The 24,201-nt window shown below is 41.6% G+C and overlaps 1 protein-coding gene across 4 annotated transcripts in view; it reads left to right on the top strand.

Annotated features, from left to right (window-relative positions):
• The window catches only part of MAPRE2 (microtubule associated protein RP/EB family member 2), a 159,830-nt gene that overhangs the window by 72,092 nt on the left and 63,537 nt on the right, over positions 1-24,201 (top strand). For all 4 annotated transcript variants that reach the window (XM_080821685.1, XM_080821686.1, XM_080821684.1 and 1 more), the window contains one exon: positions 22,350-22,477. In XM_080821685.1, coding sequence (XP_080677811.1) covers positions 22,357-22,477 — 121 coding nt within the window. In that variant the 5' untranslated portion in view covers positions 22,350-22,356. The remainder of the gene's footprint in view (positions 1-22,349; positions 22,478-24,201) is intronic.

Here is a 24,201-nt window from a genome sequence, read left to right as displayed (position 1 = left end):
TCATTGATCATTGATCATTTGATCATTGTCCTAATACCCAGCAGGGCTGCAGTTATTAGTCCTGTAATTTTCAGAAGCTTTCAGAAGTGGAGCACGTACAAGAAAATTGAACGTGTGTGTCCTCTGAATGTAAGTTTTCACGCAGCCACAAGGCACAGGTCTCAGCATTGCTGAGTGGCCTGCGTGGTCAAGTTCCTTCACCCTGACAGGAAGGCCCTTGAGAAAAGTAAAAGGCTGATCTGTTGTGATCCCCAGATTTTTACGATCGTTGGATTGACCATCACTAGTTAAAAATAGTACAGTATGCTATTATGCAAAACGGAAAATGAGAATATATATTCCCATTTACTTGATGTGCACGGAGAAACTAAGGGTATAAACTAGTTAATGGTGGGAACTAGACAGATAAGTCTGTGTATACCTTTTTGTTTTGCAAGTGGATTGCCTAGTCAGTGATGGTTCATTTAACACTTTAATAGCACGAATTTAAAAAATCAGATGAGTTTGAAGTTTAACCATGAGGTTTCCATGCTCAAGTGTGTTGGAAAGCATCTCCACGTGCCCACAGACTGACTGAAGTCAGAGAGGTGATTCTAAAGCTTGGCCTAGTGCGGGTACTACTCTCAGATTGAAACAACATCACGGGGCACAAGTGAAATGTGCCCCTCCAGCAGCTGCCCCAAGAGGCTGCACACACAGCAACCCTTAGTCTGGATTTTGTTTCATTTTCTCCCGGGTGCGCTGGAGCCGCCGCCTGTGTTGATCTGTGATGTGTCCAGCCTGCTTAGTATGCTCCCTGAATATCTCACTAACTGCAAAATAATCCTCTGAGATTTCTTTCTTGATGCCCTCTTTGAATTTTTGTTTCCTTCTCCTTGTTGGAGCACTGGCCCTCCGCATCAAGTGCGGGGCAGACCCTAAAGCTGCAGAGTATGTGTCCGGGCCGTCACTCTGCCACAGTCCTCCGGCCGCCCCGGCTCTTCGTCCAGCCTCCCCGCTTCTGGAAGTTATTGAGCAGTATCTGGCCTTAACGTGACCCCTGCGATAGTGCCATGCGGGCAGGAAACAGCCATCTGCATCCACAGTCCCCCCTGCCCTGGCCCCTCACCCGCCAGTCTGGGTGAGGGCTCCGGGAATCCCCATGGAGACTGACAAATTAAGAATAAACAAAAGGGGAGCTTTGAATGCATTATCCCAGCTATAGGGACCTGCTCACCATCAATAACCATGAAATAGAAAGCTTGTGGGGCTTGTGGGCTCAATGTCTTGCTAGCAAAGGAGGATACGGAAGAGGGGGTATTTAGCCTGTGTGGTGAGGAGGGGTGCAAACCGGGCGCAGGGTGAGGGCTTCCCAGGTGGATGTGCTAACCTCCTTCCTGTCCCTCCTTGCTCCCTCTCATCTCTCCTTGCTCCCAATTCCAGTCTACTCTGTCGCCCTTTGTCTGTAATCCTCTATGACCTTTGTGGCCTCAGCCCCCGGCATGATACCTGGCACGCAGCGGATGTTAGTTAAAAGTCCAAATGGAATCTGGAAAGAACTTCAGACAGATGATACTATAGCCTTCCCCCTTTATCAACCTGATGAAGATTTGGCTTACGTACAGTCAACTGCGTCCATTTAGAGTGTGTGATGCAGCGAGGTTTGGCCGTGTATATGCCCTTGAAGCCATCACTCCCGGAAGACACCTGGTTCTCTTTGTCCATCGCCCCAGGCAACCACTGCTTCACTTCGACTCACGTGGAGGTGGTAATCGCTTGCATGGTCACCATACAGTAGGTCACATTGGACATAAACGGAACCATCCAGATTGTGCTCTTCAGGGTCTGACTTCTTTTACTCAGCATCGTTTGGAGATTCATCCGGACTGGGTTGATCAGCAGTTTGTCCCTCTTTGTTGCGAAGTAGTCAGCCATTATCTGGCTACCCCGTGTTTTGTGTATCATTCACCAGTTGATGAACATTTGGGTGGTTTCCAGTTCTTAGCAATTAGGAATAAAACTTCTGTGAATTTTCACATACTAGTCTTTGTGGGAATATATGTTTTCATTTCTCAGGGGTAGATACGTGGAAGGGGACTGGTGGCGTCCTAGAGTGCTACTTGAGCAACTACAAATGGCCAGAGTGGTTGTGCCGTTTCACGTTCCTGCCTGCGGTGTGTGAAAGTTGCTTCACATTCCTGGCAACACTTGGTATTGTCAGTGTTCTAGATTTTGGCCGTCCTCCTTACAGATGTATAGAAGTAGCACACTGAGATTTTAATTCATATTTTCCTGGGGATGAAGGATGTTAAGTATCTTAGGTGCTTATTGGCCTTTTGTGTATCTTGAGTGAAGTGTCTGTAGGCAGTTGCCTGTTTCTTAAAATTACATGTTTTATCCTATTGTTATTAAGAGGATTGTAAAAAATTCTGGATACTGTAATATGTCTTGGATTTTAAGGGTTATGGGTCTTGTGTTCTTCTTAACCTCCTTATAAACTCTTCAAAAAAAAAGACTAGTTGAGATACTGGTCCTTGTCTACAGTGCCTTTCAAGCAGTTAGTTTCAGCTCCCCGTGAGTACGTATTCGGTGATTCTATTAAAACAGATTGTTAAAAAGTAAAATGACAGGATCATTCTTCTGGTTTAGGGGGAAAGAACAACCACTATACATACTTTAAAAGTTGCATATGAACGAGTTAACAAGTTAATAAGAGCTTGGTTTTCTTTGGCATTTTGATGGCTAGGGGACGCTTTTTTAATTCTGTGGAGAAGAACCCAATAATTACGTAGATACTTTTTTCTTTGTATTGCATGTCCCCTTAATGCTGGATCAAATTTTTCCACTCCTATGTTTGAGGAAAATGTATGTTGAAATGTTTTCTTCTTTAAAGGTAGCAAGGAACAATTTTCATACTTAAAAATTTTTGCCCAGGGTAATTAAAGTGCACGTCTGTGTGTGTGTGTTTGTCTGTGTGTGTCTGTGTGTGTGTGTGTGTTTGAGAGAGAGGGAATTTTGGAGGCAAACATCTCCCAATTCTTCCTCAATGCATTCTCATTCTAATTTGGCAGCTTTGTGTTGCCGGTCTGACTCCTAACTTCTGGAAACCCCTAAAGAATAAGTGCCTTAAGTAGAACTGAGAAACTGGGAAGCTAATGCCTGATTTCAGGTTTACCTGAGAGGGTCAGCTGAGGGCCTTGTGATTTTTGAGAGTGGGGATGCTTAACTTCCAGAATCGTGGCTCCTGAAAGCCAAACTTCTTAACCATGTATGTTTCAAAATCCAAAGATACTCCAAAATATAAGGTCGTTGATGATTTCACAAATGACCTAGGTCTACTAGTACATTTTGTGAGTTTAACTTATTTCCTCTGTCATTTATTCATCTCATTGCAAAACCTTTGGGCCAATTTCCAGTGGAGTTGCTTCCATGATGGCAGTAATGTCTTGCAATCTAGGTTACAGATGATTATTTTCTGTGTGCTGGTTGGGACTGAGGCGGGTCACAGCCACTCAGATATCACTTGAGAGTTGAGTGTGTTCTTTTTGCTTTAATTGAGGTTGTTCCATGAAAGGAAGCCAAATACCATTAGACAGGACATCCTGTGATTCCCTTAGTTTACGATGGCCAGGGCCAAGGACAGGACTTTTTTTTTTTTTTTTTTTTTTTAATATAAGATGATTTCTTGTTTCCTTTTCTGTTAAAATGGGAGTCCAGAACCAATGATGTTCAACTGGCTGTGAGAAGTCTAACAAACAACTGAACCTCTGCCAAAAATTACTTGAAGAGTTCTAGAACGTGAAAAAGTGTCTATGTCTTTTTATGTGAGCCAACAATGACTTGGTCATTATTAGCATTTAAGTGACCACCAGTTCTGTTGTCTTGAAATAATAATTAACTGAAAAAGAGGAAATGACCAAATTAGAATTCTTACAATTAAACATGGTACTGTTAAGATTTGTGGTATCGGGTACATTGTGGCCACCTCCCTATACAATGAGACGTAGTACAAATATTACCCAGGAAGAAACAGCAAAATGTTCACAGGAGCACCTGGGTAGCTCAGTTGGTTAAACGTCTGCCTTCTGCTCAGGTCATGATCCTGGGGTCCTGGGATCCAGCCCCATGTTGGGCTCTCTGCTCAACAAAGAGTCTGCTTCTTCCCTCCCTCTGTGCTCGCTCTCTCTCAAATAAACAAAATCTTTAAAAAAAAAAAAAAAAGAAAGAAAGAAAGAAAGAAAGATGTTCACAATATGTTAAGAGAAACAAGCCGACCAGTACCAAAGTATATATGTATTGTATTGGTTTTCTAGGGCTGCTAAAAACACTATTGCCACAAACTAGGCAGCTTGAGATTTATCCCTCAAAGTTATGAAGTCTGGAAGTCTGAAATGGTGTTGGAAAGGCTATGCTCCCTCTCGAGGCTCTGAAGGGGAATCATTCTTTGCCTCTTCCTCTCTGGTGGCCTGTGTGTTCCCTGTAGCTACCTTATTCCAGTCTCTGTCTCTGTTACCACGTGACCTCCTTCCCTGTGTATCTGTGTCTGTTTCCACATGATCTTCTTAGAAGGATGCTAGCCATTGGATTTAGGGCCCTAATCCTGTATAACTTCCAACTAATTACATCTGCAAAGACTGTTTCCCAATAAGGTCATATACTAAGATTTCAAGTGAACATGAATTCTTGTGGGGAGGGGGTGTCACTATTCAACCTATTGTGTGTGTGTGTGTGTGTGTGTGTGTGTACATATACACCCATTTTTATAAGTGTGTAGAAAATTCATACACCTACCCCATACTCCTTTATAAAAGAGGTCTTTGATTTTATTTCTTTGTACTTTTTCTATAGTGAAAAACTGATTTAATATAAAACTATTTTTTGAAATAGCACTTTGACATCTACCTTTAAGATTTTGTTTATTTGTTTGACAGAAAGAGAGATCACAAGTAGGCAGAAAGGCAGACAGGGAGAGAGGGGGGAAGCAGGCTCCCTGCTGAGCAGAGAGCCCGATGCGGGGCTCGATCCCAAGACCCTGGGACCATGACCCGGGCCGAAGGCAGAGGCTTAAGCCACTGAGCCACCCAGGTGCCCCTGACATCTACCTTTAAAAAGTTTTTTTTTTAACTAACCTACTTTGAGTTTGTTTTCTTTGCCTCATCAAACTAAGAGACACTTAATCTTAAAACAATCTTTTGTAGCATATATACACACATAAATATGTATGTGAGTCAGTATTATATGGTATTGGGTTTATTATGCTTAGTATACTCTAACAATAGCTAAAATTGAAATAATGTAATGATTTGAGTAAACCAGTCTAATACTTGGTGTCTAAGTCTGAGGAGGCAAGGAAAAAAAAGTTATACTCAATTGTTGAATTCAAATCTAATTTCTTAAATGTTTTAAAGTCTCTAAATCAAATTAATCCTAGAAACTAAACCTAGGAACTAGGCATGGGGACAGGACAGGGAGGGACTTGACCAAATTTCATTTGTTCATGTTGGGTCAAATACCGGGTACCTCCTGGCACACACATCTACTCTAGAACTCTCTTCATCACCCTTCTTATTCTTAAGACCTTTTTGTCTGTAGTAGTAACTCTATAGTTATTTAGCCAAATGGTTCATAAGGGCTTCTCCTAAGTAATTTCCTTTCCCTTAGTTAGGGATGAATGCTCATTCATCACGTTATTTTTCTGTCTTTGAGCATCTCAAGTTTAACAAAACATTCTAAACTCAGTAGAGCTCGTGATCCCCCGCATGTGTTAGATGACAACAGTATATTAAATTTTGTCATTTGCTCCTGTAAGTCCTCTCATACCATAGAACTGCAGAATCAGAAAAGGAGGCTTCAATTCAAGAAACTTCCTCGCTTCCACTCTTTACCAAACCCAAGTATTTTACCATGTATCTGATCCTGTTATTTCCAAACCTGATTCAGTTTGGACATTGTGCAGTTTTTTTATTCAGTCTTGACTCAGATGCTCACTGTCTCTACTTCCCTTGGAGAATCATAGTGTCAACACACTGATGCAAGAAATGTTTTGACTTTTGACCTGTTACAAAGCAGTAGACAGGGAAGTGGAGGGGTATTGCGAGGTGTGTATGTAAACTGATTTTTGTTGGGTACCTACTGATCAAAAAAAAAAGTCCGTTGGTCTCTTCATTACAGTAAATAAATGGTAGATGAATTCATTAATTTAAAAGCAAAACAAGGGACACCTGGGTGGCTCAGTCAGTTAAGTGGCTGCCTTTGGCTCAGATCATGATCTTGGGGACCTGGGATCGAGCCCCATGTGGGGCTCCCTGCTCAGTAGGGAATCTGCTTCTCCCTCTGCCTCTCCCTCCCTCCCCCCTTCCCTCCCCCACTCATGCTTGCATGCACGTGTTCTCTCTCAAATAAATCTTTAAAATAAATAAAGCAAAGCAAAATAACATGTACTTCTTCTACTCCAGTGTACAAGGAAGATAGGGTTGGTGTCTAGTTGCCGAAAGAGTAATTAGGGAGAAGGAGAGAAGGAGGCCGTGTGACTCTGCGATGGAACTGCAGGAAGATGGGGGAAATCCATTCTGACCAAAGTGAATCCTTTCACCTGGGAAAGGAAGTTTTGGGGACGATGGCCTGGAGAACTGATGACAAAATAGTGTGCCTCGTTTTGATAACATTTCCCTATTATAACACCAATTTGGCTGAACATTACTAATTTAAGGTCAAAATGACTGAAACTTACATTTCCTGTTCTAACTTGCAGCCATCTTCTATGTAATTCACAGGTTGTTCTCTAGAGTGGGGAGTGGGTTTGATGTAGAAGCTCACCAATACCTTGTCGTATTTATGCAATATTTATGGAGTTGAATGTTATGCTGTTTCCCCAGTTGGCCATTTTGGTTCTGTGTCAGTCTACTATGAAAAGAATTAAAAGGAAATAGCATGAACAGGGCTGGAAGGATGTGGATGTACATTACCCATCTTGGAGTCAGAGTCACCAAAATCTATTTTAACACTGGCCTGCACATTGCTCTTCCTTTTAGGCCTAATTTTATTGGTATTTCACTTTCCATTTCAAAACATTCTCATGAGCTTAAAAATGAATTTTAGAGGCCCCTAGCTGGCTCAGTTGGTTAAGTGTCTGCCTTCAGCTCAGGTCATGATCTCAGTATTTTGGGGTTGAGCCCCATATCAGGCTCCCTGCTCAGTGGGAGCCTGTTTCTCCCTCTCCCTCGCCTGCCACTCTCTCCTGCTTGTGCTCACTTGCTCTCTCTCACTCTCTGTTAGATAAATAAATACAATCTTTAAAAAAATAAAAATGATATTTACTCTAATACAGACCTTTGGATAGGTACTAACCTCAAAGAGTGAGATTGCAAGAGATTATTTAAAAAAAAAGATTTCTCTAGATATATAGTCAAGATTCCCATTTTGTTTCTTTTATTAGAGTTAAAAGAATTAATTACAAGCAGTAATGTATGTATGTGGTCTCTGTGTATTTTGACTAATACGAAAGCCTATTGAGAGACTGGAGTCCAAAGTAAGTAGTAACTAGAAATGTAGAATATGGTGATTCCTAAAATATTAGCATGTCCTGTATGTTACAGCTGGCAGGTTTTTGAGCCAAAATCCATTCCCGGCAATAAACTAAGTAGTCACCCATATCTCTACATTTCAGGCTCTTCTTCAGGAAAACTCATTGGGTTGAAGTGAAAATGTATAGTGAGGCCTTGGTAGAACTATTAAAAGGAAAAAGGGTTTTATTGAAGAGCAGAATTGTGTCCCATTTGGAGTTCTTTTTTCTTCCCACTTACTCTAATGACATAGTAGAGTAGAAAGGGCCCTTGTTGAGAGAATCAAGAATCCTAGAATCAACTGTAGCTTCAAATCTCAGTTCTTCCACTCAGTTGTGACTGGGCGCAGGTCAGTCACTAGACCTGAGTCTGTGTGTCTTTTCCCACATAACTGCACAAAAGCAGTAACTATCACGTAGAGGAAATGAGAAAATGTGTGTTACTTACTTCCATGAAGAAAAGGACGTTCAAGGAGGTGAGGCACATGTGTCCAAGTTTACGAATCCGGCTGATAGTTGCTCTGATTCCTAGATCAGTGCTCTCATGAAGCTGCAATATAGTTCCTGAGCTTTTCATGTCCGTGTTGGGAGACCTAAAAAATGGCACATTTCTCTATGTGATTCTTGTTTAGACCTAAAAGAGGCCTTGAATCTATTCAATCCTAAAGTGTTCCCTCCAAACTGACATACTGGGCGAGAGGCCTACATGGGCTGTTGGTTACATCATATGATTTCAGGCACCTCGTGAATTTCCCCTCCCCATGAAACTCTCCCACACATACATCTGTTGGGCATTTTTTATTGTGCACCCACTTCATGCCAGGGACTGCTTTAGACAAAGGAGAGGCAGCAGGTAACAATATATATTCCATAAAGTATCTGCCTTCATAGAGCTTACATTCTGGGGGCAACAGGTGGTGGACAGACAACAAAGAAGTGAGATAAGAATGGACTGTGTTAGGGGCACAAAGGGGGAGAAGAGTGTGATGTGGTGAAAACGGAGGAGGCCACTTCAGAGGGTGGACAGGGAGGGCTTGCCAGGGAGTTAGCATTTGGACTGAACCTGAAGCATGAGGTGCAGCCAGTGATGCCAAGTGCTGGAAGAGACTTCCTTACCTAAGGCCTTGCTGGAGTAACCTTGAAGCTTTCATCCCTTATTTGTTTTCTTGCTGTGAGGTTTCGAGACGGCAGACAGCTAAACATGCCAAGTACCTGGTGAGGAATCCGCACTACCGAGAGCACACAGTCGCTCAGAATCAGGATGGGGTGCAGAGGTGGGCGCTTCCAAAAAAAAATTCACCTACCACACAGCTTGGCCTAGTGTTGGCATATTCATTCAGCCATCACATATTCTCCTGCTTTATCTTTTGCACCTAATTTATGCATGATGGATTAATTACTGAGCATGATTGCCCACCATGGTGGGTATAACACCTATGCCCTGAAAGGTTGACCTGGGGTCATGCTGGGGGGTGCAGAGGCTTGGAACCTGACTGGAAATGACTTGGATCATGGGAGAGAGCTAAGGTCAGGGTGAAAGGGAACAGAGCCAAGTAGGACTGGGAAAATAAACAGAAGGCATATGGTCAAGAACGAGTGGATGTACTGGGAGCCAAGTCGGGGGGAGCGGGGGGAGGGCACTGACAAAAGTTGGTGCCCTGAGGAGACCAGCCAAGCCTTGTGGCATGGGAATGAGCTCTGGGTCATTGAAATTATTTTCAGAGCATGGATTGAGCCACCCACTGTTTGAAACAGATGGACGTTTAAGCAAATATCATCAGCTATAATCAGCTGCATTTCTGACCATAAGAAGAAATGTATGCCTCTGTGTGTGTGTGTGTGTGTGTGTGTATGGCCTTAGCCTTTACTCTTCCGTTATATGCAGCTGAATTTCATATCAGTGAACATCACAGATGCCACCAAGAACTGTTTTAGAATTCAAAAATTTCTTCATTCTTGGGATAAAAGCCAAGTTTCCAAGTCATTTCAGGGCCATCACTATTGACTCATTAATTCCAAGTTTGAAAAAATCAAAACCTATGTATGTTGTTTTGGAAGTTGCATTTGTTTTGTCTCCTTACCGTATTGTGGGCAGGCCAGCTAAGGAAGCACCTCCTGGAAAGTACCCGACAGGACTGACTCAGAATGACGAGGGTGTTAAAATAGAGGTAGATCTTCAAAGCTAGCTCTAGAACCTCCTTTTGCAGGTGGTTGGAGAAATCTGTGTTTTCATCTTCTTGTTTTTAAAAATAGTACTTGGAATACATGGTGGGATGGCCAGAGCAAATTTAATCTTTTTTTAAAAATAGATTTTATTGGGGTGCCTGGGTGGCTCAGCTGGTTAAGGCTCTGCCTTCGGCTCAGGTCATGATCTCAGGGTCCTGGGATTGAGCCCCGCATCGGGCTCTCTGCTCAGCAGGGAGCCTGCTTCCCTCTCTGTCTCTGCCTGCCTCTCTGCCTACTTGTGATCTCTCTCTCTGTCAAATAAATTTAAAAAATCTAAAAAAAAAATTAAAAAAAAATAGATTTTATTCATTTATTTGACAGACAGAACACACAAGTAGGGGGAGCGGCAGAGGGGGAGAGAAGCAGACTCTCTGAGCAGGGAGTCCGATGTGGGGCTCAATCCCAGGACGCTGGGATCATGACCTGAGCCAAAGGCAGACGCTTAACCAACTGAGCCACCCAGGCGCCCCAAATTTAACCTGTTTTTAAAAGTAGCAGTTAATGGTAAAATAGATGAGCACCTTGGACAAATATTTTTGGTTGATTCCCTCTGAGAGCTAAATCTCTCTCTCCTTAGCTGGAATTAGGACTTTGGATCGTCACACTAAATGAAACTTCGGATGCATGTTAAAAGCATTATCATTAAGCAGTGACTGATATACCGAAGAGCACATTAATAATTGCAGGGGTTCACAACATCCATTTTGACAAAATAGATGTTTTGTCATTGTGGCCATGTCCTGCTGTTTCTCTGCTGTCCCTCTCTGAGGTCAGTCCTGCCTTCAGCTCTGCTACATGAGGAGGCCCTTCCGCTGGCCGGTGGCACTCTCCAGGGAGGGTCCATGGCTGGAGGAGTGAGTCTTTCTGTCTGTCGTCTGTCTAATCCCATAACAGAGTCACAGAGCCCCGTAAAAATAAAACAGATGCATGTCTGCGCACAGCAGCTTAAGTGTGTTCTTATTACCTGAAGATAATAAGTGACCTCTTACATTTTCATCCCGGCCCTACAATCCATGCATACATCAATTATTCCACAAGTTAAATGGAAGCCTTTAATACCCAATTTTAAACTCAATATGGTTTCTGTGATGTCTCTCCAGGGAGATTTCATCCCGTCAGAGTTTGTCTTTCAGAGATACCCTCTTTAACTCTGGCTTCACTGGGTCCTGATCCCCCTCCTCAAACAAATACGGTCTTCCTGCCCCCCCCCATTTCAGGTCACAAGTAAAGAGAAAGTGATGAATTGAGAATTATCTGGAGATAGTCTTTCTTTGGTGAAATGTTTAAATCCCACCCCTCACGGTATTGAATCTAGAGAATGAATTATACACAGCTGAAAAGCAGGGAAGTTTCTGGTTCAGGGGACACATTGACTTGTCACTCCCTGCTGATGCCCAGTTCATTATGAGGAACAACCACAGGAGACTTCACATCCGCCTTTTGTTAGGGAGGGAGCCAGGAAGGAGGCACTCAGGCAGAATCTAGTCGTGTTGTTGCAAGGCTTTTCAAAGGAAAACTCCCTCATTTAAGTGACTGTCTGCTCTGGGACGGAATCTCTTCTGTGCTCCTCAGATGGAGTGGATAACCTGGTTTCTAACGCAGAAGTCGTCTTGGAGAACAACTTTCGGGGTTTCTTCCTGTGGCTCAGTATTTGATCTGCTGCTGCTTCAAAATATTGATCGGTTATTTTAGAAAGATGTCACTTGTAAGAGAAGGAAATATTCAGTGTTATACCTATGATGGACTAAATCTCTTTTTAAAATCTTAGAATTGTGACTGATTAGAAGTATTTGGAAAATGTCCATCTCTGTTAAAATGACAAAAAATTATTTCTAGGGAAAAAGCTATGTTTGCAAGTCTGTTTGAAATAGTGCCCCCCCCCCCCCCCGCCGACCCCTACTTCATCTGGTAGGGAGGATAGGTAGGTAGGTAGGTAGGCAGGCAGGCCAACCTTGACAATCCTAAAAAACTTAAGGCAAACAACACCATGTGAGACAGGAACTAAAAGTGAGGCCTTGACCTGGACCAAGTGTAAGTCCAATGACTGGTAAAGGAAAGGTGTTCTTATGGCTCACAGGTGTTTTTTCCACCTTGGCATGTATGGACACGTGGTACAAACAAATTCTGAGATATTTTGAAAGGAATGCTAACACCTGGTCAGCAGGACATAGCTTCCTATGAAACACTGTTATCTTGAAATATTACTGAAGAAACCACCCGGGCTGTGGATTATTATAAGGGCTTCAGAAATCCTTCATGTGCCTCAACTCAAGTCCGTTTCTCAGGTGAAAGAGAAATTGCATTATTCTTTGGACGACATTTCCAGGCGGCTCTTTGTTTTCATATGAGAAATTGGGTGAAGGGTGAACTGGATGTATTTATCTTAGACTGGGAGAGGGATATTCTCCCATGATGGGGGAACATGTGGAGAAGAGGGACCTGTTAATGAGAGCGAAGACAGAGAGCCACAAATATGGGTATAGCTGTCAGATGTCAGGGTAAAATGTGTGAATGGAATGCATTGGCACAGGGCAGGTCAAATTTTCAGGACGTTTTGTGTCGAATGTTACGTTTCCAGTTGCATCCAGGCTCCTTTAGGGAGTGGCATAAAGAAGGTAACTTACGTCAGGAAGGTATTTTAACAGTTCAGCTTCAGGATGGGTTTGGGGTAAATCTAAGCCAAATGGGGCCTCCTTACAGAGCCGCAGACAGTAGTTAACCACTTAGGGCTGTTCTTCCGCAGATGGTCGTGTCTAAACTTGGGAAGCCTGGCAAACTGAGACGTTGGTTGTAGGGGGAAGAAATCAAAATGAAAATAAGTTCCACATGCCTCATTCCCAAAATTAATTTCTCAGACTCCTCTCCTTATAGCCACACACCCAAAACAGGACCGGAGCCAGGATCCTGTGACACCTGGCCTGTCGTGAGCCTCACTGAAAGAAACCATTTCTTTCAAAAGGAGTGATCAAAGTGTGAAGGGAGGAAATAAGAAGTAGCTGCCTCCCCAGACCCCATGTATGGCTGTGATTTATTTGTAAGGGTTAGGGTGGGGCAGAGAAACAAAATGAGTTACATAAGAAAGAAATTCAGTTGAGGGCCACACATGATGCTTACTAGCTAGGATAGCTTATATATTTGTCAAATTTTGGAGAGACACTCCTCTGGAATAATTCACAAGCTTGGCCAAATTTGTTCTTGGACATCCAAATTGCAGAATATTTTGTAATTGGTTTAGAGGCCCATGCCTTGGGAGGTGATAGAATTCATCCTTCGGTTTCCGTGGTTTGGGGCTAGCCAAGTCTTTATCCAGGCTTTGCTCAGTAGGCAAACTCCGGTCTGTTGCGTAAAATTCCTTTTGTTTCAGTAAGCAGAAGTGCGCTTTCTAATTTATATGGCTAACTACTGCAGAGCTTAAACTGGATGAACCTCTCCCCTTCCCACCATCACATGTTGAATATGGAGACAAAATCGACACACAGGCCCCCAGCCTGAGGCTGTCCTTTTTTCTGAAGTCACTATCCACAGAAAAGTCAGAATCATGACTTTGCCTAATGGAGATATGAAGGGATTTTTGTTTTTCTGTATGTTGTTCTTTCTCCTATTTGTAAAATATCTATATAGCCAGCTTTTCAGAAAGACATGCAAACACTCATGATAACAGTGTATAAATATATTGTTGTTACTGGTTTATTTTTAAGTGGTAACAGTGAATGCAAATTCATTTGAAAATAAAATTTAAGGGGCACCCGAGTGGCTCAGTGGGTTAAGCGTCTCACTCCTGGTTTCAGCTCAGGTCATGATCTGTGGGTCCTAGGATGGAGTCCCACCTCAGGCTCCATACTCAGTGGGGAGTCTTCTTGGGGATTCTCTCCCTCTTCTGCCCCTTCCCCTGCTCAGCTTGCATGTGAGCATGCGCTCTTTCTCTAAAAGAAATCTTAAAAAAAAAAAAAAAAAAAAAAAAAGTAAAAACTGTGTCAAAATACAGGGGCCCAGAGACTGTCATGCTAGGGAATTGTCCTTTATCTACTTTCAGTGTTGCTGTACTTATCAGGTCTTAAACACCTACGATCTGGTTAAGAATCTGACGGAAAGCTGCAAATTAGAGGGCAATGCTTTGACTTCCTTTTTTGCAAGGGTGGCAGAGAGAGGTGTTTATGGCCCAGAAATGGGATTGCAGGTTATATCAGAATAAACTGTTGTTTCCATGGAAAAGACATGCTGAAGATCCAGAGTAAACTTTGCACAGTGTGTTCCCTGTCTTTTTATTCTGTAGAACTTGGTGTTACTTACCTTTCTCAGCCATTCATTTATCTTGGCTGAGTCTTTGGAAATTAGTAAACTTAAAAATTAGTATTTTGAGGGGTGCCTGGCTGGTTCACTGGGTGGAACGTGTGACTCTTCATCTCAGGGCTGTGGGTTTGAGAACTGTGTTGGGTGTAGAGATTACTTAAAAATAAAATCTTAAAAAATTAGTATTTTGAAGTTTTCTTAATGGAAGCATAATTGACATGCAATATTCTACTGGCTTCATATGTACAACATGGTGATTTGACATGCACTGTGAATTGATCATAATAAGTCTAGTTACTATGTCACCATACAGAGTTAATACAACACTATTGACTATATTCCCCATGCTGTGCATTACATCGCCCAGACTTATTTTATAACTGGAAATTTGTATCCCCTAATCCCCCTTCATTCACTTCACAGACACCCTCCCCCTTGCCCCTCTAGCAATTGCCACTGTATTCTCTCTATCTAGGAATCTGGGTTTTGTTTTTTTCGATTCCACTTATAAGTGAAATCATGTGCTACTTGTCTTTCTCTGTCTGACTTCACCTAGTGCAAAACTCTCATGGTCCATCCATTTTGTCACATGTCACAAATAACATTTCCTTCTTACGGCTCAGTAGCTCTGATGGGTGTGTGTGTGTGTGTGTGTGTGTGTGTGTGTGTGTATCACATCATCTTTATCCATTCATCATTCATGCATGCTTAAGTTGCTCTATATCTTGGCTATTATAAATAATGCTGCACTGAGCATAGGGGTGCATATATCTTTTCAAATTAGTGTTTTTGTATTCTTTGGGTAAATATCCAGAAGTGGAATTGCTGGATTATATGGTAGTTCTATTTTTAATTTTTTGAGGAACTCAATATTCTTTCCCACAGTGACTGTACCAATTTACATTTCCACCAACAGTGCATGAGGATCCCTTTTCTCGACATCCTCACCAGCACTATTGTTTCTTGTCTTTTTGATGCTGGCCATTCCAGCAGGTGTTCAGTGATACCTCACTGTGGTTTTAATTTGCATTTCTCTGATTCGTGATGTTGGGCACCTTTTCATGGGCCTATCGGTCTTCTGTATGTCTTGGGGAAAAATGTATTCAGACCCTCTGTCCTTTTTTTAATTGGATTAGTTTATGACTGATTTGTTTGAGCTCTTGATATATTTTGGATGTTAACCTATTGGATATATGATTTGCAAATGTCTTCTCCCATTTCTCATTTTGTTGATGGTTTGCTTTGTTGTGCAGAGGCTTTTTAATTTTATGTAGTTACACTTAGTTATCTTTGCTTTTGTGACCCTTGCCTTTGGCGTCCGATCTGAAAAAACATTCCGACCAGTGTTGAAGAGCTTATCACCTGCGTTCTCTTCTAGGAGTTTCATGCTTTCACATCTTAAATTCAAGTCTGTTATCCATTTTAAGGTAATTTTTTATATGGATAAGTTAGTGGTCTAGTTTCATTCTTTTGCAAGTTGCTGTCCGGTTTTCCCATCACTATATATGGATGAGATGGTCTTTTCCCCATTGTATATTCTTACCTCCTTTGTCTTCATCGATCATACGTACATGTGTGGGTTTATTTCTGGGCTCTCTATTCTGTTCCATTGATTTATGTGTCTGGTTTTTTGCTAATACCATACTATTGTGATTACTATAGCTTTGTAATATAGTTTGAAATCAGGGGGCATGAGACCTCTGGCATTATTCTTTTTTGTCAAGATTGCTTTGGCTATTTGGGGTCTTCTGTGGATCCATACAAATTTTTATATTCTAGTTCTGTAAAAAAATGCCATTGGAATTGCACTGAATTTGTAGATTGCTCTGGGTGGTGTGGACATCTTAACAATATTCTTCCAATCCATAATCAGAATATCTCTCCATTTATTTGTGTGTCTTTCAGTTTCTTAGATTGATGTCTTATATGAATTATTTTAATTCCTCCCCTGCTTTCCTCACAAGATTCTTTCAAGGATCAAAATGGAAGCATGAAATCACTTTAAAATAAAAGAAAAAGTCCTTGTGTTATCCAAACATTTCTGAATAAGCAGAGGCTGGTACTTTTATATTGTAAGCTATATTGGCAGCCAAGAAATTATAATGAAATTTTAGGATTTTAGAGTGTGTCCACAGAAAAGCAAAGATTATTAAATATTCTTTTACCAGTCCTGAGTTTAACTTTTGAAAAAGATCAGTTTTCTTCTGGGAACCATTTAGTCACCTGAATGCTTTAAGCTTGAATAGACTGGAGTTGCCCTGGTACAAAAAGTGGGAGTTGAAGGATTGGGGAAGATAAAAGCATGGATGGCAGAGCAGGAATAGAATTCTTTTTTTTTTTTTAATAATTTTTATTAACATATAATGTATTATTTGCCCAGGGGTACAGGTGTGTGGCTTATCAGGCTTACACATTTCACAGCACTCACCATAGCACATACCTTCCCCAGTGTCCATAACCCAACCACCCAGGAATATAATTCTTATTTTGCTTTGGCTCCACCTGACTTCCTAGAGGTTTGGAAGAGCACTAGCCCTTCCCAGAGAAGGGCCCTAGACCCAGTGCTCTCTGTCTAAAATCAGAAGGTGTTGTGCATTTGGATGGGAAACTAATAAAGGAAGCAAGGGACAGTCACAAAGTGAAATGACTTGCGAGTACCTTGGTGAAATTTAGAGGAAGGTTGATAAGAATATTCTAATCAGCATGAATTATAATTAGAAATTAACAATACTGGTTCCATTGCTATTAGTGCGAAGTAGGTATGGAAATCTATTTAATGTGGTGTTGTTTTATTTTAGAAAACGTAAGAAAATAGGGGCACCTGCTGGCTCAGTCAGTAGAGCATAATCTTGGGTTCATGAGTTCAAGCCCCACATCGGGTGTAGAGCTTACTTTAAAAAAACAAGAAACTTAAAATATTCCTAACCTTCATTCACTCACCCTCCTCGTGGTCTGCCCTCCATTCTGGTTTTCCCACAGGTCCCCTAAAGCAGGTTACTCTTATTGCTGGGGTTTCTGGGGACTGCAGCTGTGTTGGGTAGAGAAGGGTTATGGTAGAGGTTAGAGGGGTGAGTCTCGTAACTAATTAACTGGAATTTTTCTAAAGCAAAAATCAGGTGCTATTTCATTGTTTCCTGGTCTTCCTAATGAGCTCCTTCAAGGCACATAGTGCTTTACCTGCCTTTGTGAGCTGAATGTCTGTTTGGGTATGGAAAGATTGTTGACCTTAGGGGATGTTATCAGTAAAGACGAGATGAGAGTGTGGTTCATTGGCAGAACTTCCAGCAAAGGAATGACTTGCTTCTCTGTCCTCATGGATTTCTTAAAAGCCATTGTAACCCTCCCACCTGTTCCTTGGTTGCACACTTTTTCTATTAGGAAACCACAGAACATCTCTACTCACTTGTATTGGGATTATCTTTCTAAATCACAGACCTGATTGAATCTCTTCTGCTCTGTGGTTAGTTGTCTTTAAATCATCTGGACAAAAAATTTCATTACAATTTGGCTGAACGTCATGTAGCACATCTCTGGGCCTTGCGCCTTATCCTGCAATGATGCTTGGTAGAGCAGAGCTTTCCAGAATTGCCTGAGGAAGAAACCATCAGAAGATTACTTCAACTGCCAAAAGTTAGGCCAGCAAGTGAAAATTACTTCAAGATTTCAAAATGTTCTAAGTCTTGAATTATCTTCACCAAGATTTTTTATCATTTCCATAGTCACACAAAGTTTGATTAGGTATTAAAAACAAATGGTTTTGTTTAATAAATGATGGCTAAAGAAAACAGTGCATGTTATTAACCAGATATTCGAAAACCTCTAATAGTGTTGTAGAAAAGAAGTGACGATGGTGCCATTATCTGAAATGCCAATACTAGGAGGGTTTTGTTTTTGTTTTTGTTTTTAGGTCTTCAGGGGAAGAGAATTTAGAGATAAGGGTGCTTTTAGGGGTAGATGGATATTTATTTTATATTTATAAAAAACTTCGGGGTACCTGGGTGGTTCAGTCAAGCATATGATTTCAGCTCAGGTCATGATCTCAGGGTCCTGGGATCAAGCCCTGCCTTGGGATCCCTGCTGAGCGAGGTGTCTGCTTCTCCTTCTCCTTCTCCTTCTCCTTCTCCTTCTCCTTCTGCCCCTCCCCTTCTCATACTCTGTCTCTCTCTCAGACAAATAACACCTTTAAAAAAAAAATCTTCATTTAGCACGGGAGGTAGAAAGCAGATTTTTATTGCTATAGACATAATAAACACTCCAAACCTAACTCTCTTACAAATACGTAGATTTTTGTGTAAAATAAGATTTTTCTGTCCTATATAACCATGCTTAAAAATATTTATTTCTAAATACTATTTGTGACTAAAGAAGTAAGGAACCTTTGGAGAAATAACTGTTTTTATGTCTAAGGCAGGAAATGTTCAGGTTGGGCCTGGAACGTTTTGTCATACCAGAAAGCAAGGAAGTGATCAAAGACTACTGGGACCTTGTCAGAAGAACTCAAAAAACAGCTTGAATAAGTTCTTGCAAGCTCACACCAGTAAAGATTTAAACTGTGGTTGGTTGAGACGTGGATTGAAACATACTTGCTATGAGTTCATAATTCTGCTTCAAAAATAAAAACCTCATTAGTCATGTTTGGAGAATAGTAGAGAACTACCTCATTATTTTGAAAAATGGTAAAGAAAGCAAATCAGGCATCTATCCTGTCTTTGTTACATGACCAGTACCTCACAGGGGAAATTTCTCTTTGTAGAACTAGTCTTGGTTCAAAAATGAATGATAGACTATGACTCTGAAGTCTAAAGAATTGGTGGCTCTGAACGAATAGTGTTAATAGCTAACAATATCCCAAAGGGAGTCAGACATGATGTGTCTCCTGATGGAAGTTCAAACACTGCAAGGTAATCCTGCCTCCAAACCCTCAATTAGAACTTGAATCCTATCTGGCCTGTGGATCAAATGATCCATTTGTAGGAACCCAAGGAATGGAGGAATATGTCAGACCACACTCAGGGGATGCAGTGAGCAAAATCCAATTGTAGTAACTGTACAAGAAACAACCCAGTTCCTTCAACAATAAAAAAAAAAAAAAAGAAAGAAAGAAAAGAAAAAATATAGATTGCAAAGAAAATATTAGAAATGAAGAAGAAATCTATAGATAGAAGAAATTTAAAGTACACATCAAAGAAGCACAATGTATGAATCCTATTTGTCCAGATTCGAACAAACTGAAAAAATTAACATTATAATGCATATTTGATATTAAATTATTTTTATTTTCAGATGTGATAATGCTATTTGAATTTTTTTAATGTCCTTATCGTTCAGAGACACATGTATGGACTAGTATAAATGGAACAGGATTGGCCAATGTTGATAACTGTTGAAGCCAATAAACACAACTGGTTTTTTTATGTATCAAAAACTTTCGGGGGTGCCTGGGTGACTCAGTCAGTTAAGTGTCTGCCTTCAGCTCAGGTCTTGATCCCAGAATCCTAGGATTAAGCACCACATCAATCTCTCTGCTCAGCAGGGGGCCTTGCTTCTCTCTCTCCTTCTGTCTGCTGCTGCCCCTGCTTGTGTGTGTGCTCTCTCTCTGTCAAATAAATAAAAACCTTAAAAAAAATTTTTTCTTTAAATAAAAGTTGACACATTTTACATAAAAATATGTAAGTAGGGGCACATGAGTGTCTCAGTCCATTGAGCGTCTAACTCTTGATTTTGGCTCAGATCATGATCTCATCTTCGTGGGATTGAGCCCCACGTCTAGCTCCGTGCTCAGTGAGGAATCTTCTTGAGCTTCTCTCCCTTTCCCTCTATCCCCTCTCCCCTGCATGTTCTCTCTTTCTTATGTATTTGTAAATAAATACGTACTTTTTAAAAGATTCAAGTATTTTATGTTGCACAGAACTAGTAAAATTACAAAGTTTCAACCAGGTTTAAATGTTTAAAAAAAATTTTTTTTTTTTACTAGTGTATACCTGTTAGAATGGCCAAAATACAAAACACAGACAAAACCAAATGCTGGTGAGAATGTGGAGCACCAGAAACTCATTGATTTCTGGTGGGACTGCAGAATGGGTACAGCCACTTTGGATAGACACTTAAGACAGTTTATAACTTCTTACAAAATTCAACATACTCTTATCATACAATCCAGCAATAGTGCTCTTTGGTATTTATCCAAATGAATCAAAAACTCGCCTCCATACAAAAACCTGCACATGGATATTTGTAGCCGTCTTATTCATAATTGCCAAAACTTGGAAGCAACCAAGATGCCCTTCATTAGCCTAGCGGTGCATTCAGACAGTGGAATAGTCAGTGCTAAAAAGATCAAGCCATGAAACGACTTGGAGGAAGCTTCACTGCCCAGTACTCAGTGAAAGAAGCCAATCTGAAAAGGCTCTGTGCTGTAGGATTCCCCCGCATGGCGTTTTGGGGAAGACAAAACCGTGGAACAGTATGAAGATCCGTGGTTGCGAGGGTTTGCTGGGAGGAAGGTATGAAGCAGCAGAGCAGAGAGGATTTCTAGAGCAATGAAACTACTCCGTAGTTTCAACTACTGTAGCAACTACAGTAGTTGCTTCCTGCCACCATGTATTTGTGACAACTCGTAGAACGTATGACCCCAAGAGGGAACCCTACTGTAAACCACGGACTTGAGGTGGTGGAGCATCAGTGTGGGCTCATTGATTGCAACTATGTACCAGCTGGTAGGGATGTGTATAGGGCAGAGCATGGAGGGGGGGGAGAACGGGGAGTCTATGGGAAAACTCTGCTTCCATTTAATTTTGCTGTGAACAGCTCTAAAAATAAAGTTTATTAATATAGAAAAAGGAAACCAATTACACAGAGCTTCAGATAACAAACTATTTAAGCAAAACTTTTTCTGTGTATATCACTCTGGTGAAAAGTTGGTGAAAGGTGTCATGCAATGGTCAGAAGGAGTATATTAATTAAAGGGAAGGCTCATGCAATTAGTACGTGTCTTTCAGATTATTCAGGTGTTTTTATGTATTTTTCATAAAAGCTTTGTCCAGAGCTTTTAGAAATAGAGAATACCAGGTTGAGGATTTCTTTTTTTCCAAGGGAACTTAAATGAAGCCCATTTCTAAAGTGGATTTTCTCCAAAGCTGATTAAAGAAAAGTGCGGAGCTTACCTAGCTTATCACTGTCCTGCTTACCGTACGTGGGAGGGGGTGGGGGAGCACACGTCTCTTGCAGCATTTTATTGAAAGCCTACTCTATGTCTGGAACTTAACTAGACACCAGGGGTATACAAGGATAAAATGGACAAAATCCCTGCCCCCGTGGAGCTTCTCTCCTAGGTCTGTGAAGAGGGGAAGAATAAGAGATGAGGCCTCCTTGATGAAGGAGATGAGGGCATGCGCCTGAAAACTGGGTCGGGGTCCAAAGTGAAGCCACAGCAGTACAAAGGCCTTTAAGAAGAGGTGAGCTGGAGGAGTTCCAGAAATAGCCAGGGGGCTGTCCTGATGGCGTGCAGTGAGGGAGAGGGTAGTAAGGAAAGATGTCGGAATATATCAGGCTGGCTAAAGCTTGGTAAGAACTTTGGATTGTACTGTGGGATGAGCAACCCTTAGAGAGTTTTAAACTACAGAGAGAGAGCATCTGATTTTTGTCAGTAGGGTCACTCTGGCTGCTGTGTTGAGAATACATGGTGGGGGGTGAGGGTGCACGTTGCGGGACCCAGGAAAAGACGATTACTGCAAAGCACCAGGTGAGCACTGACCAAAGTTGGAAAGTACTTTGAAGGTAGAGCCAGTAGAATTTGCTGGTGGATCGGATGTGGTGGTGAGGGAAACAGAGGAGGCAAGAGTGGGCATGGTGTTTTTAGCCTGAGCAGCTGGATGCAACAGAGCTCCCATTCCCATCTCCAAGCAGTGTGCAACGGGGAGCTGTTGGCAAGTGATGGAAGTATGATGAAGTTATGTAGAAAGATGAAACGTGACCCCAGTGCACACGTGACAACTTTTTAATACCACACATAGATTTAAGGATGACAGCGAGACCAAGTTACATGAGAAAATAGGTATCTTAGAACCTAAAAACCTTGGGAGTCCAGCAGAGGGAGACGGGAAGTGGTCCTGCATGAACAGTATGTGGCATTTCACCGTATCTAAGCCAATACGTAGGAGAGGGAGAAAGAAGAGAAAAGGCTCAGCCGGAGCAGGCCTTCTCCATGCCGTTAGGGTTCTGCCCAGGGTCCTGACCTTGAATAGGTATCTTTCATGCTCTGGAGTTAATTTTTTCCCTATTTGTCTTTTTCTAGTTGGGGAATGGCGGTCAATGTGTATTCTACCTCGATAACCCAAGAGACTATGAGCAGACATGACATCATCGCATGGGTTAATGACATAGTATCTTTAAACTACACAAAAGTGGAACAGCTTTGTTCAGGTAAGAGATTCTTTTTTAAGAATGTATTTACCTCAATGTTTACTGCACATCATGTGGAATGTTATCTTATGAACCACAGATGATGTATCTTGGGTAGGAAAAAATATTTATCAGTATTGATCTATAATTAAAGGGGGAAAACTCAGATACAACTAAAGAACGTGCAGCGAGAAATGATTGTGGGCATCTAAAAGCATAGAACAGTCCCAACACATATTATGAACGGTCTCTATAATGCTGCTTTATTGGTCTTCTAGGCTCTTCTCAGTCATCCCGTCAGCCATCACACTTCTGTTCCTAAAACACAGATTGGGTCTTGCAACCCCTTCTTAAAAAACCTCCCAGACTCCACCTTGTCCTTCCTACAGGATAAAGTTCATTCTTTTTCATGGCTGATAAAGTTTTTTCTGTTTTTGCTGCATCGTTCCTCCTCAGTTTCTACGTTTCTCCCTGTACCTCCCTGTGCCTCAGTCCCACAAAATCCTCTGTGTTCCCTAAAGACTGCCTTTTGCATTCCATAACTTGTTTCATGCTCCTCTTGCTAAAAATGTCTTTCTCCTTTCAGTTTGTGTTATAATCTCTTTCACACTTAAAAATCCGACTCCGTTGTTGCCCCTCTGAAGAGTTCCCCAGATCTCCCAAAACACTGTGGCCACTCTTCCAGAGTAAGACTGGACCATGCTGTGCTAAAAGGTCCAACTCCTTCTCCCCGAAGGCACCAGAAGTCCTTGAGGACAGGACTGAGTTTTATTCTTTGTTAGATGCCCAGGGTGGCACCATGCCTGATACCAAGTAGGTTTGCAGGGAATGCATGTTGAGTTTAAAAAAAAAATGAAGATTTGATCAGTGATCAAGTAGGAGCATGTTTTAAAAACGTGCCACTGGTAAAGTAATTCATCTTTAGAGTGTTTATCAAAGAAGTTCTTCCTTTGGATGTGGGAAGTATTTTCTTCTTGTGAATTATGGGTAAGAGTTTTCCTCTCTGGCTCAGACATGGAAATGGTATTAGGAAATATTCCTGAAGTGTGTCTGCATGAAATTCCACAAGACATAACAGATAGAAGGGAGTTAGCAGATTCAGCTGGTACAGCAGGAAGACCTCCTGTCTTTCCTTGGGGAAGCCTGTGTAAAGAGATTTCATGAAGTGTCATCAGAATTTGAAAAGCCCCAGGAGACCTCTCAGTCCAGCACCCACCAGTGACTGTTTTCCCTTTGCCTAGGTCAAGATTTGATAACAGTTTCTAGAGGACAGATTTTCACTTCTCCTGACACCTCTTCTTCCATGATAGTTTGTCTCCCAAGGAACAGAGTGGGGTTGGCTAGAACTGAGGGATTACCTCACTCACCCTCCTTGTGCCCAGACCTCAAACATAAGTCCTGTGATTTGTGAGGTCAGTAATGGATGCTCACCAGCCAGTTCTTTGCCCTTGAGTACAAGCTATCGAAAAGCTGGCATAGACTGGCATAGACATGTAAAGTCTATATTGTTGGCCTATTGAAATGACACCAGGATTCACTGTCAGAAACAGCCCCTGTTGCATCTCATTCAACTGTAGATTCTACACAATCACATTTTATGGTACTGTTCTTGCTATGCATTCTAGAGCACTCTAGTATTTTACTTTGCCTGGGGGAGAAACTCAGAGTTTTCTGTTGTTAGCAATTCCTTTGTTAAAAGCGCATATCCCTGGGGTCCCTGGGTGGCTCAGTGGTTTAAAGCCTGT

The sequence above is a fragment of the Martes martes genome (assembly GCF_963455335.1).
Source record: "Martes martes genome assembly, chromosome: 13".
Classification (NCBI taxonomy): Eukaryota; Metazoa; Chordata; class Mammalia; order Carnivora; family Mustelidae; genus Martes; species Martes martes.
Note: the sequence above shows the minus strand (reverse complement) of the source record. Positions and strands in the feature narration are given on the sequence as shown.